At 44.7% G+C, this 15145-nt stretch overlaps 1 protein-coding gene across 4 annotated transcripts in view; it reads right to left on the reverse strand.

Annotated features, from left to right (window-relative positions):
* Cyfip2 (cytoplasmic FMR1 interacting protein 2) overlaps nucleotides 1–15145 on the reverse strand; it is a 118985-nt gene that overhangs the window by 9932 nt on the left and 93908 nt on the right. For all 4 annotated transcript variants that reach the window (XM_013078698.3, XM_004836489.4, XM_004836492.4 and 1 more), the window contains 2 exons: nucleotides 2109–2181; nucleotides 1456–1550 (listed from right to left, as the gene is read on the reverse strand). In XM_013078698.3, the coding sequence (XP_012934152.1) occupies nucleotides 1456–1550; nucleotides 2109–2181 (168 nt within the window). The remainder of the gene's footprint in view (nucleotides 1–1455; nucleotides 1551–2108; nucleotides 2182–15145) is intronic.

Below are 15145 nucleotides of genomic sequence, written 5' to 3' on the forward strand. Positions count from 1 at the left end.
GAGCGGGCACACTGACATGTCGCTGGCTTGGGGGATTTCTCCCTAAAAGGAAATTATTTGAGAAGATCTCTTCTGTTCAACTCCAGAAGGCCAAAAAACATACACTTCATGGCACCTCAGGGCTCTCTCAGTGGGCCAAACCACGTAAATGTAGCTTCGCTCTCAGGAGCAGATTGGTAGCAAACGGGGCTTCCTCAGCATGACAGGCGTGCAGATAGGGCTTGGCATTGTGCTCCAAATCCCTTCCCAGCTGTGCCTGAATGGAGGCCACTTTCCGCCCTCTGCTGAGGATGTGACCGCCCCAGAGAGGAACGCCAATTCCAGAGGACTTGAATCCTAATGCTTCTCAACAGCCTTGTCTCACCATGGTGTTCCCTTCCTCTCCCCTTCCTGAATGAGCTCTCCAGCTCACCCCCAGAATGCAAAGCTCACTGACATCAACTGGAAGGGCAACAGCACATTCTGCCGCCTCTCTCCCCCTACTTATTTCTTTCTTGCTCCTTCCTGCAGGGCCTGTGACTTCTATGAACACAGGGGCCCTGTTTATTCATCTTGGTGTTCACAGCAACTGGTATGGGTTCTGAATCCATGTACCCCTGAAAATACTCTCATATTACAGATTAAGCTGAGTTCACTTGAATTCCCTTTCTTCCCAGTTACCATTCACTCTGTCTCTCATCAGGAGTTGCCACTGAGGTGTCTATCACCCCAGATATTTTCAGGGAAAGTTTTACTTAGGTTTTGAGTGTATGTATTTAAAAACAATGGGATCATTATATAGCACAATTTGCTTTATACATGGAACTGTGTGTTTAAGATCTATGCACACTGGCTGGGGATTTAGCTCAGTGGTTTCACTGGCTGCTGCGCAAGCGCAAGGACCCGAGTTCCATCCCCGGTACCAAAAAGAAAAAAAAGATCTATGCACACTGATCAATGCATCTAGATCTAATTTTTCCTTCTCATTATTTCCTTCATTACTGCATCATAATTCAGATGATTATACCACATTTCATTAACATCTCACTGACTGACACTACGTGGTTTTCAGTTTTTGCATTCGCAAGCTCAGTGACCATGCCCACCTCCTGCTCCTGTGTTTCTCTTGGGAAAATACTCAGAGGGCTGCAGTTGCCTGAGTGGGGTGGGGTTTTAATTTTCAGAGACAGCACAGCAGATTTCTCGATGTCCAGCAAGGGTATAACAGCTCTTGTTTAAATGATCTGGCTGACTCCTTTCTTAGCAGGATACAGGGTGTGCAGAAGACAGAACTCAGGGCTGAGAGTCGGGATCTCATCCAGACCTGCTCCTGCCACGAAGCAGCTTTGTGGTATTGGACACTCTCTTCCCTTTTCTGGGCCTTGGGTTCCCTATTGTAAAATGAGCAGGTTGGGCCATATTTTCCTCCCCGAGGGTTCCTTGGGGTCCTCGGGGCCTGTGATAGAAGGTTCATACCTGAGGGGTTCCCAGTCGCTCTATCAGGGGCACCAGGTGCAGCGGGGCGTACTTGGCTTCAAGGCGCTTCATCCGGACTTCCAGGCGCTCCCCCTCTGTAAAGGAGCAGAAATGAGACCTGGGCGCACTGGGTGATGGAGCTGTATCTCTAGATTGGAACAGGCAGAGCTTCCTCCCTGGTTCTGGAAAACGTGATGAGGACTCAACACAGGGAAACATTTTCTGTGAGCTCTACCGGCCATGGTGAAGTGGTGAGTTTTCCACCACATGAGGAAATTAAACCAAGGTTACATAGCCATGCTTGGGACTCTCTAGAAGGAAAAGGCCTTCTCCCTTGCTGACTGCAGGTCTGGGTTCAGTGTGATTCGGCAGTGCGTGTGAGTCGGCATGGAGGCCCACACTTGGAATCCCAGCATTCTGAGAGGCTGAAGAAAGAGGACTGCAGGTCTGAGCCCAGCCTGGGCAACTGAGCAAGAACCTGTTTCAAAATTTTTAAAAAAGGAGTGGCGGGGGCGGGGGGGAGCTGGAGTATAGCAAAGGCTCTGGGTTCAATCTCCAGTACTGCAAAACAAGCAGGAAAAAAAAAAGACAAGCCAAAACAAAACAATAAAACCCCATGAAGTTTAAATTCAGCCGCTGATAGCCTTTCTTACCTTTGATGTAGACTCGAGGCAGGATGTTTTGGAAGGGTGCAGCATGGAGCAGATCACACACTTCCTCCTGAGACTGCAGGGAGAGAAAGAGAAAACAATTTTCATTTCAAACCAGGAAGAATTTTCCTTCCTACAAACTTGAACACTAGAGTTAGCCAGACCTGGGTTCAAAGACTGTGTGGCCTTAGCCAATTACTGAGCCTCTGGGTCTATTTATCTGCAAAATGATGACGAGAACAGGACCTCTTTTAACCAGTTGTTGCAACATCAAATGAGAGAATGTATAACCTCAGCGCATAGTGCCAGGCCCGTGAGAGCTCAGTACAGTTTTACTATAATCTTATAAGGAATTTGTTGAATTGGGGTGAATGACAGAGGATCAACAGACACTGAGCCCCGGACTCTGGTTGGTCGTGAGGTCTATAGGATGAGAGGAGGTGGCTGCCCAATCTTCCAGTCCATTAATCAGGGTAACTATGCAAAAGCCTGTGTCCAGTTGGTTCAGTTTTCTCCACACCAGACACTAACTAGTGAGAGCAGACACACTAGACCCCAAATCAGACAGGATTTGATAGGGACTGCTGATGAACAAAAGTTAGCTTCTGAGGAATCATAAACAACACTGGCTGAAGGAAAAGGGGTGGGGCAAAATGGAAGATAAGGTCTAATGGGCTTATTTTCCTGGAACCAGCTGACCACAGCTGGATCTCAGAAGGAAGGGCCCTGTAGGTCGCCCTCCTCGGGGGCTGGCTTTCTTGTCTTTAAATTGTGTGCACGCACAGTAAGACCAGCCCAGGCTCCATGCAAATCCTGACAGTCTGGGATTCTAAGCACTTGAAAACCTCAGGGCTGTAAGTGCTGTTGGCTTCTTCACCACTTGGAGGGTACCCTACCATCCTGGGACTCTGGAAGACTGGGTACTCAAGGGGGGAACCCCTAGGTGAACCCCTGTTTTCCTCTGTGAAAACTGCAGACAAGTCCTTGACATGACACCAGCGGGAGGATACTGTTCTGTTTGTCAGAGGGGAAACATTTCCCACTCCCTCACTGAAACTATGTCTCTCAGCACCAGGGAACTGCACAAACCCCATCTTCACTGCTATGTCCAGGCTTAGATTCATCAGGTAACTTGAAAACTGCCTTAGGGTTCACGCAGATTTTTCTTTCATACACATATTGTGAGTTATACTGAGTGACTTCAAATGCTGTACCCAGCCTTCTATTGCTGGAATAAACCCCATCTGATGGTGATGTATTATCCTCTTTACGTATTTTTAATTTTAACTTTTTTTAAGGATCATTATTCTCACGGGGGATACTGATTTGTAGTGTTCATTTCGAATATCTTTGGTACTGGTATTAGGGTAATATGGCTCAGGAAGAGTTTCTTTTCAAGAATGCGAGTTGGACTTGATTTTACCCGTCACCTGGGGGGGGGGTCCCTGCAAGACCATGCAGTCTGTGTCCAGTTGGTTTTCATCTCTTGATTCTTTGCACATTAATTACAACACTGAGCTCCTTAAGGTAGGGATGGTATCTCTATTTTTGTGTCTCACTCCCAGTAATAACTTGTTATTGTAAGCATAGCATCTAATAGTTTCTCAATAATTATTCAATGAATATCTGACACCCTGTAAATGTTTCTTGGATGAATAAATGAATTCATTAGCCCACACAACAGTCCTCCAAGTATGAGAAGGCTTACAGCATCCATCACTTATTTATCCAACAAATATTAAGGACCAGCAATGTTCTAGGCTTTCCAGATATGATGCTGAAGGAGTTAGCCTACATCTTTGCCTTCATGGAATTTAACTACTAGTTAATACAGACAAAAAAAGTAAACAAATGAGGTTTCAGAGATGCTAATAGGCCAGGGAGTGACAGGGAATGAGGAAGGATGATTAGGAAAAAATCCTTGAGGGAATGAATTAGCTGATTAGAGAATGGAATGAAGTGAGAAAGTTTGTCATTTAGATATGAGGTAAGGGCATTCCAGTGCAAAGGCCCTGGGGCAGAGAATAAGCTGGAGAATAGTGATGGAGGGAATTACAGTATATACAGCATGAGATTTTAAAAAACATAGTGAGCAGGCAGATCACTGGGGCCTTATGAACGTGGTACTAAGTTTGGATTATATTTTAAATATAATGAAGGGCTACTGAAGTTTAAGTTGTTTCAAGAAGAGGTCTGGTCCACAGCCCATTGCCAAGTGCTCATCTTTCTCTTTGAAAAATGTCAGTTGCTCCTAGAAATGTCTAGAAGGCTGCCCATTGCGTGATTACCAACTTTCCGTTCTGTCACTGTGGCCGACTTGATCATGGGCCACGTTAGAGGACAGAGGAAGCAGAAGACAGATCCAGGTCTCTGCCAGAGCAGTCCTGCTGCTGTGTTCATCTGACGGGATAATCTCCTACTTCTGGTTTCTTGGGAGGAGATGAGAATGTATCACTTACCCCCTGCAAAAACCCTCTCCCCATCAGGTTGCAAACTTCAGGCCTAGAGAGTCTTAGGGGAGCTTCCTCCGTAGCCTGCTGTGGCGTCCTAAAAGTGGGAAGGCTTTTCCCTGGGAGCTGCCCGAGGGTGAGCTTACACATCTGCTTACATTCGAGGTGGCCACACCCTCTGTGACACCTGCTGGACAGGGTCCTTACCTGGCCTGCAAAGCCCCCGGCCTGGGTCCTCTCCCACTCATGCTGGCTCTGAAGGTCCAGCCACAGCAGCTTTCCGGCCTTGGAATGGGCTCTGTAGCCAGCACAGGATCTTCCTCTCTCTGGACTGCTCCCTAATCCATCTCTTAATCTTTGCTCCTCTGCTTGGTAAACACCATTCCTTGAGATACACCAACCTGACCCCTCGGTGCCTTGCTCCCCATGTAGGTTTCTTTGCTCGCTGTCCTCAAAGAATCTTCCCTTTTAGCTCAATCTGAGTTCAGTGTATACCAGTGACAGTATACAGTGACCTTTTAGGCCTTTCAGTGGTAACAGCCGCTGCAACACACGTGCCGTAGGTTCGCCACCACTGGTCTAGACTACATATTCCCACGTGTGACTATTGGATTAATATCCCACTGCCCCCACTGGAATTTACCTTCCATGATGGCAAGGACAACACCCATTTTTTACTCTATTTTATTACCCTAAGTGAGTACTGTGCCTAGTGTACAGTAACAGCTCAGTAATCACATGGAGGAAAAGTTGAATATGTGGTATGTAAGGGCACTAAGACTTAGAACCTTTCCTAAATAGGCCTGGATATTCTTCCTCATTAACGAGGGAGCTATTTTCTCTTTAATTTTCTTGATTAGTCTATATGAACTATGTGAAATATTTTTAACAAACACTCCATGAAGTGAGGTTTTCTGTTGTTTTAAATTATCGAACCCACTCTCTCTTCCTGTTTTTTTTCCTATGCGTAGGTAGGTATTTACTCCATTGAATATGTTTAACTTCAAAAACTTAATTTGAAAAACCCCAAAGCAGCTGATTCTTCATTTCAAATTTAAAAGCTTTTGAAGTCAGCTGTAGTAATCACAGAGTAGGAAGTGAAATCCTAGCATGCCACTTGGTCCACAAGGAATAATATTTGCACAGGCTTAATGTGAACAGTATTTGTTTTTGCTTTTAGGCTACACTTAAGGATGAATCACAGATGTGGAACAAAATACAAATATTATTGTAAAATACAGTTGGTGATTATATAAAAGTAAAAGTGTAACTGACAAGAGTGAGGAAGTGGAAGTACCGGGAGTGTTAATTTCCATGGCCTTTTGGTCTTTCATGGGAAGAGTCAAGATACTAAATCCTATTAACAAAAGAAGCAGGAGAGGAGTAAGTACATTATCTGTGATTACAAGGGAAGACAAGGGAAACAGTAAAGTAGAATAATCATATACTGAGTGGAAGAGAGAGGAGAGAGAGAAATGAGCTAAATTCTCAGCTTTCCAACTAGGGAGTCAATAAATATCATCTAAAATTGATAATTATGCAATGGAAGTTAGCCTCGGATTATGTGTTACGGAGACAACAACTAAAGGAACTGGAAGTAGAAAGGATTAAGACAGGCTGCCTTGGGAAGTGGGACACAGGCGGGGGGATGTGCACCAAAACCCAAGAATAGGGTTTTCTGTCATAAGCTCATCTGTATTACTTGATTTGTTATCGTGTGTAATTAAGCGCGATTTAAATGGAACACAATAAAGAGGCTGCATTAGATACCTTAGTCTCTAAGGGTCTTTCCCTAGAGCAGTTTATACGTAATTGCTTTGTTGTTCAGGGAAGCTGACAGTGAGCACTCACGGGCATTAACTATGTCAGGTGCTCTGAATCTGTTCTCTGCTTTATGCTTTAGAGTGAGGGCTCACTGCTCCACTTGGCAGAAACCAGCTCCACAGAGCTATTAAGTATATAGTCAAGCTGACATTGAGGTTCATGGCTACCTCATTCAATATCCATCTTTTCTGATGGCAGCACATGCACCTAGGGAAATGCCATGGCTTAAATGTCTCCAACAAAACTCATGTAGAAACAAAATCCTTAAAGTTATATGATAATGGTTTTTGGAAGTGGGACCTTTGGGAGGACATCTGCAAGGTGGCAGAGCCCTCATGAATAGATGAACCCACTCAGTGATTAATGGGCTACTTGCAGAGTGCATCTGTTATAAAAACACTTTGGCTTTGTCCACAGTAAGAAGCCCTTTACCACAAGATGCCCTGTGCCATCTTGGGAGTTTCCATCAGTAAGAAGGGTCTCATCAGATGCAGCCTTCAACCTTGGCCTCCCCAGCCTCCAGAACAGTAAGAAACAAACTTATTTTCTTTATAAACTACCCAGACTCAAAGGAACAGAAGAGAGATGTTAAGACAGAAAGCTTGAAATATTTTTCCCCTCATTATACACATTAAGAAAACATGAACAATTATTTAAAAAAGGAACAAAAGAAAAAACTTTTTAACCTTACTCGTATCTGATAGGGCTGTATCATTTTGGTCACAGGAACTAAGAGTGTTCAAACTTAATTGTGACCTGTGTATGCGGCCTGGAGAAGAATGACAGAGAATTACCGATAGCTCTGTTCCCAGAGGTAACCTCTATCTTGAATTTGTGTAAATAACTTCTTTGCAGGCAGCTGATTATTATATCTGCTGGTATGATTCTAAGGTACTTAGACCATTTATGTGGTCAACTTATACCTCCCAATCTTTTCCATCCCAGAGCCCTACAGAAATTTCACCTTCTTGGAGTCCCCCTCCAGGCCACAGTGCCTTTCCTTTCAGCCACTGAATCCCATCAGAGCCCTCATCCAGTCAGAGCCCCGACTAAGCTGTCTGCAGAAGGAAGTGTCTCACTGCAGTCCGTGCTTCTGATGAGAACTAGGGAAGTGACTCACAATTCTTGCTAAACCCAGGCTGAGTCTTCTTCGATGGACCACATTTCATCTGACAAGAAGCCACCACGGAGAAGAATGTAGAGAACATGGGATAATAGGACAAACAAGGGGCCAAATTCTGGACATTTTTATTCTAAGTGCTTGAACGGAGATTTTCTTTTATTTACACTTCAAGTAATAAGTACTACACTCAAAGCCCTCTGCAAGGTGCTGGATAAAGAACAGCAAGTGTGGCAGGCATGATTCAGGGGACAAGAAAAGTGACGAAATGGGCAATTCTAGAAGAGCTACACTTGAGGTGCTCAGGAGGGCTGTGGGCAACCAAGCCATGCTTCGGAGGGGAAGGACAGGGAAGGCTTTCTGGAGAAGGGATGCTAAACGGAGGTCTGGAGCAGGGATGAGTGTTGGACAGGTGAGGGGAACAGCACCTGTGAAGGCTCCAAAGCATTAAAGGCCATAGTGGGGCAGGAGCCGACTTCCAAGGCTGACTGACTCTCGCCCGGGAAGAGGAAGGGATGCGAGCCACAGAGGGCAGACTGGAAAGACTCCTGCAAGACTCCCTTAAGTGCTGGCACGTGGTCCTGGTGGCTTAAATCAAGGAAATGGCATGATCAAACTTGCAGTTTTACCCTCTAGCTGCAAGGGGGAGAGAAGTGAGAGACGAAAAGGGACGTCGGAATAATCCAGGCAAGAGAGCTGGGCTAGGAGTGGGACCAAAGAGGACAGAGAGGAAGGAGCAGGTGCCGCAGACCTGATGACATGAGAACAGAGGGAGCAAAAGGACTCCCGCACTGAGCGTCTGTCCGCAGGGGTAGAGGCCACGGGAGGGAGCTGAGGTCAGACGTGGGCAAAGGAAATCCCAGGTCAGTGGAAAGCCAAGAAAAGGCATCTGGGGGTGAGATCTGACCTTTAGGAATCAGCAACACCTGAAGGAAACTGGCCCCAGAGGACAGGAAATGCCAGCGGTTGGGTATGTGCAGTTGGTTGCTTCTCAGGGCCGCCACCTTCCAGGCACTTTGATTCCTCTGACTCTAAGAGACTAAAGAGGGGACTAAAGGGGGAGACTGATAAATTCTGGTTACTTCACTTTCTCTTAGCGCACAACCTTGACGGTGATGGAAATCCACTTTCAAGCCAGGTGCAGGGCAGAATGCCAGCCTTACACACTGTGTGCTACCTCTTTCCTCCTTTTTCCAGGTCCCCAAATATCTACTGAGTGCTTGCTCTGGGATCTGATGGAGAAACTAGAGCTACAGGTACCAGGCTGATGAGCTTCACAGCACAGGAAAGGTGCAGTTGCAGACAGAGGGAGGTCGTGACCGCTGGAGTGAGGGGGGTGGGGCTCAGGGCTGTGGACAAGCAGTGCTCTGGCTGCCAGTTCAGAAAGGCCGATTCAGTCTCCTACCTCATGGGAAGAGGAGGGAAGGACTTGATTACTAAGCCCTGGGGATGTCATACAAGCTGGCTTTAACACCTCTCTAACACTGAGCCCCTCCAGGCAGAAGGCAGCTCCCCACCATGATCAAGAGGGAGAAGACGGCCCATCTCTTAGGGCCACTCAGATTCCATGTGGCCTCTTTTTAACTTGGCCCAGCCAGCTTTCCCAGTGGTGTTTGTCTTTACTATGACCCTGAACTGGTATTTCCTGGGTGGTAAATCAAATAAATGTTTGGTGTGAGATTCATGGCTAAGATCAGTGCAAGCAGATGCCTTTTATAAATTTAAAAAAATGAGGTCAGAAGTAGCTCCAGGGCATATGGTACCAAAAATAAATCTCACCAGCTAGCAAAAGTAGATGGAAGAAACAAAGAACCTCATAACTTGTCTTCCTCCTCATGCATCATGACCATCAGGTTACCAACCTTTTTCTTTCTTTTGATCTTTTGAATAGGTGTTTTTTTCCATTCAATTTTGCATCATGAAAAAAACTAATTATAGAAAATATGTGAAAGGACAACCAATGTCCCCTCACCCTCCATGGGGCCACGGTGAACGTTTTGTCCTATTTGCTGTAACTCTATCATAGTGAATCATGTGAAAGCACACTGAAGACACTGAACCGCTTTAGCCTTGACTACCTAAGCATCCCCTAAACACAAGGGCATCCTCCTACACAGCCTGATTCTATCACCTGTTGAGATCACCTAAATTTAAAAAACACCTCAATTTCAAATCAACACAAAAATTCCTCAACTTCACTAAATTGTTTCCCTTACAGTTTTAAAAACTTTTACTGGACCTAAGGGTTCTAAGGTGTGAATGATATGCAACTGCACTGCCAAAACCAAAAAGCTTCAAGGCTTGCTGCCTCGGGGAGCTGGGGTGAGCTCTCGGTGGAGCAGGTGCAAAGCTGCCACTTGGTTTTGTCTGCCTACACAGGGTGCCACGGTGGTGGTTATTCTCAGAATGTGACAACCACCAGCATATTACAACTATGAGAGAAGTAACCACAGACAGTAATAACCGAAGCGCACTGCAAACTCACTGTCTATCAAGTGAAAGTGAACAGAATTTTGGAGTCAGGATACAAAAATAATTGATTGTAAGCAACCCATGTGCATCTTCTTCATGCGATGTGTATTTTATTTTTGCATTGCTTTCAGTCTTAAAATTTTCCTTTTGTACTGGAGTTTAAAACTGATGGACTGTGAGGATTTCCACCAAATACTAAAAAGCTCACAAGCTTCTCAGAGCCTAAGCGGATTTGATTTTGCTTGGCTAAAGGACATCACAGTCATACATACATAAAGATTCCACTGTGATTCTAAGGATGTTAGATTTGTGTGGAACAGCATTAGATTCTACCTTTAGTCTCTGCGCCTGGGTAAAAAAAAACCCAATTATTAAAAGGAATCAACAAACCAATCTCAAAGGAATATTTTAAATAACTTATCTCTAAGTTCCAAAGCATCAACAAGACCCAGTACACTAAGGTACGTGTTATGTTTCTGTCTTTGTCAAATAACTGAAGAGCAATGAGCTGCAGAACTGGAGGCCACCCCTCCCCTCCCCGCTCTGGTTTTCTGGCTTAGGGGGAATGGGGGTGCTGGGCCTAACCAGAGCACAGTGTTCTAAACATTCCCTTATATGGATGCTCACATTGCTAGCGTGTTTCCTGCATTCTGATGTTAAGCCCCAAGGAGACAGGGCCTATGAGACAGGCAAGAAATTAAGCCTCCCACATTCTCCTGCGCAGGGAAAAGGCCAGATGCAGCTTCCAGTCCCTACTTTGAGACTCCGGTTGCAGTGGAAGCTCAGCTGAGAGATGTATGCTACTTCTGCCTGCTCCCTAGGCCCCTCCTCTCCAGTAGTCTCTAGCTGTAGTTGAATAAGTCAGGTAACCTTATCCTCCTCTGTGTGGGCTGTGTGTGTGGTCATCCATCTGTGCCTCACCTGGATAATGCAGTATATTACTCTGTCTCACCTGTACCCCTTCCTCAGTGCCCCAGACTGCCAAAAGGAGAACACGATTATTATCAGAATCATGTCTGTCAACTGGAAAACATCTATAACCAAGAAACTACGGCCTAGAGAGTGGCTTTCGCCCCCCACCCACCCACCCAACTATATCTCAATGTCTTCCAAGGGTGCCATTTACCAACGTGGGAATTGGGGATATTTATTAACAGCCCTTTTCCTTTTTGAATTTGCTACCAACTCTTTCTCATAACCCTAATGAAAAGTTTCCATCTGGAACCTGCAGGTGTTGACACCTTCCTAGTGTTTGCTAATACTGCTTTTAAAAGAAAGGGGCTGTGCCCTCTGTTTAAAGATCTGGGTAGGCAGCACTGGAACTGTTTTTCTTCATTTTTTTTTGTGGGGCTGGGGATCAAGGCTGGGGCTTATGCATGCTAGTCAGGTGCCCTATCACTGAGCTGCATGCACCCCTAACCTTTCCTTGTATTGAATTTATTCTGGTTGCTTTCTAAAAATGGCAAGAGGTGATGCTTTTCTAATTGGAAGCTGTAGTTTCCTATCGTGTAGGTAATAGAATCAGTGGTCTGTAGAGATGGCGAAAACTGTGACAAATAAGCTTCGTGCCTAACCTTTGGCAACATTAGAAGATTGCTTTCGGATTAGGAGTCTCCTACTCTGGCTGCACATTAGGATCAGGACTAGTGCAGCTTTTAGAATTCCCGGGTCCATTTCCAAAGATATTATTTCCTTAGAGTGGGGTAAGACCTGGATGACAGGGTATTTTCAGAAGCTTTCCAAGTGACTTTAACCAGCAGCCCAAAGTGAGGCCACTGCACCACCCTGTGCTGCCTGGCGTTTGGCGACATCCACACTCCACCCGGCCAGCTGTACGACAATCCCAAGCCCTCAGCCCCAGGCCCTCTGTCCACTGGGGGGCCTGAGAAAAGGCATCAGTACAAAATCACATAACCAAGGCTCTCGCTTTCTTGGCAGCTCTTGGGAAGCGAGAGAAATACCAAGGTCTGAGCTAGCTTTGGATGAAGGTGATGGATCAACCCGATCTCAATCTGAATGGTGATCTCTGACGATTTCGGGGGACAAACAGGTACGTTTCTATTTATCTAGGACCTGGCGGAAATGTCCTTCCCCTCATTCATAATTAAGGAGCCTGTGTTAGGTGCGGAAGGGACAGTCAGGGCCCTCACCTGGGAAATCTTTCCCAGCCCTCCTCCGTTTCCACAGATTACTCCTCCTTCACCCTATGTTTCACTTTGTGTAGGTACCAAGGATGCCAGACCCCAAATTATTTTGATCTCAAGTGTTCGTCAGTAGAACTCTGAGCAAACACTGACACACATTCATTTTATCAACTCTATATAGGTGTCACGGTCAAACAATGTGTTAATAACCAGTAGGGCTTAATTTCTGATTTTTCCTTTTAGTAAAGAAATCATTAAAAGCCCTGTGATCATCCTGCCCAGATCACTGGGAGGGCCAGCGCTCTCATCTACAGTCAGGTGGTAGCCAGTGGCCAGTGCTGCTGTGCAATCAGCTCTGAGCCCCACGGCCTGCTTGGCCCATGGGGACTCGGTGTATGTGAAGAGCCAATACCATCTCTCCTCAGCCCATTCTGTCAGGTCCTGACATGTTGATGACCACCGGTTTGTTTTCCAGATTAGGCTAGGTCAGAAAAGATGAAAATATGCTTGGAACCGTGCAGCCAAGGGTACTGGAGGCCGGTGCCTCCACTTGCACAGGCTGGTTGGTTTCCAACCTAGCTCTGGTCCTGGGTGCTCACTCATACAGAAAGGCAAGGCCACACCTGAGCACGTCTGCATCAAGGCTTGTGGTTCTTTGGTAAGCGGAGGGGCTTTTCTCAGGGTGATGGGCAAAATATTTGGGATCAAGGGGAGTATGGAATGAGGGTCTGAGGCGGGCAGTGGAGGGTGGGCTTTAGGGTTTTACTTCCCATGCACCCAGATCATGTGCATTTAAGGGTGCAAGTATTTCCTTATAAGGAAAAACTAATGTTGCAATACATTCAGGCAGTAACTCAGTAAAAAGGGAATGACCCGTTTCTCCTGCCCCTATTGGTGAATGACTTTTATAACCAACTCATTTAGAAAAGTTATAGTTTATGAGAAAAGTTAATATTTATGCCAGAGCATAAAAACATCTGGAAGAATATCCTGTGGAAAGTTAGCAGTGGTTATCTTAGTGTGACAATGTTTTCTCTCTGTTTTCTCTCAGTGCATTTATTTCAATTCTATAAACAAATGAGAGAGAAGGGGTGACATGGGGCTGGACCTATTCAACAGCAAGTATGTCCTTCCATATCTACGTCACCTTGGTGATCTATTTGGGCCTTGTCCTAACTCCTGCATGAGCTGTAACCCTCAAAAAAATCAGTGCCTTCCCAGGGCCTCGGTTTTGCATCTGCAGTCCGTGAAGTTGCACTAGATAAGTGGATCTCAACAGAGCATTGTCCGTCATCACATCAGAGGAGGGGACTCTACTGGCCTCCAGTGGTAGAGTCTAGAAATGATGCTCAATTTGGCTGCGTTCTGCATCCTTTCCCCATCTGACTAGAACATGAATCACTGAGTTTGGGTTCAGACTCTCCTCACCTCCTGAAAGGGAAGTAATATTCTCAAATGTCTGACTGGAGTGTTATTGTGCCCCATTCCACTATATGGAGGGGAAAAAATAAGTAACGGACGGAAGTGGAGCCTCAGGAAAGGCAGGAATGGCTCTCTTAGAGGTCAGGCCCTCATGGCTCACATGTGTGGACAGCGCCCTCTCCTGGTGTGTGCATGCATAACCACAACGAGGTGATTCTAGAAACCATACACACAACCAAAATCCTGATTCCTGTATCTCTAATAACCTTGTCATGATTTCCCAAGTTAGGAGGTGTCAAGAAAACACAAGAGGCTCATAAGAATTTGATTTTAAAAAACAGATACTTAACAAATACTGACCCATTTCTTAAATGACTAAATTCAAGCCCAGTATGACCAGACCATTTATGGATGTTTCATGAACAATCAACATAGCACTCACTCCACAGATGGCGGGAGGAGTTATTTTAAACATGAAAAGAAATGGAATTGGATTTCTGTCTCCCATTAAATATAAGCATCAATTCCTGGAGTACATAATAGCAAGATGTGTTAGCCTCAAAAGGCTAAACTTTAAAACTCTTAGAAAATAATTGTCTTCAGGAATTTAGATAAGGGAAGATTTATAAGCAAGTCACAAGAGGAATCATAGACAAAAGAAAAACAGCCTACACTAACCTTAAGAACTACTGCTCTTCAAAAGATGAGCTACATTAATGTATTTGTAATACGTACATCAATACTATATAAATAATGCCACAAATCAATAACCCCCACTATAAGAAGTGGATTTAAAAAATTGAACAGCACTTTACAAAAGAGGCTGTCCAGATGGCCAATTCCACATGGAAAGAGACTCAGCATCATTAGGGAAATTAAATACAAAATGATATAGCAAGACCCCTAGAAGGGCTTTGATTTTAAAAAATGAACTGATTGAATTGTTTGTGACAAAGTAAGGCAATTAAAACTCTCACACTTTGTTTAATGGGCATTTAAACTGATACAAATAATTTGTAAAATTGCTTGGCAATATCAACTGAAGCTAAAGTACTACGTACGTTTCCCTAAAAGAAAAGGAGAGCATATATTCTCCAAAAGACATATACGAGAGTATTCATTACCTCCTTGTCCTAATAGTGCCCAACTGTAAACAACCTAAATGTCCATCCCTGATCAATGGATGACTCAATGAGTCTATTCCTGCAGCAATGAAAAGTGAATTATACATAACATGGATGAACCACAGAGACATAGTGTTAAATGACAGAGGCCAGATAAGGGGAAATATACTGAACAATTCCATTTATATGAATTTTAGGGATAAACAAAACTAATTCCTAGGAGTAGAAGTCAGAATCATGGTTACTTTTGGAGTATGGAAGGTAACGTGAATAACTATTTACAATATTGTAAGTGTTCTATTTGTATCCTGGAGAGTTACAGGGCCATGTGTCTTGTTCCAGATGTACATTTAGCTATGTGTTATACTTTAAGACACTAACCCTCCCCCAAAACACCAAAGGTATATGAGTTTCTGTACTAATACTGCACTCTGAATTTTGAGAAATGTTTGTAAGTCCACAACTTAATGAAGAAAATATACTT

This window comes from Heterocephalus glaber, unplaced genomic scaffold, assembly GCF_053883595.1.
Source record: "Heterocephalus glaber isolate CG9 unplaced genomic scaffold, H.glaber_assembly_v1.0 deba00001606, whole genome shotgun sequence".
In the NCBI taxonomy this organism is placed as follows: Eukaryota; Metazoa; Chordata; class Mammalia; order Rodentia; family Bathyergidae; genus Heterocephalus; species Heterocephalus glaber.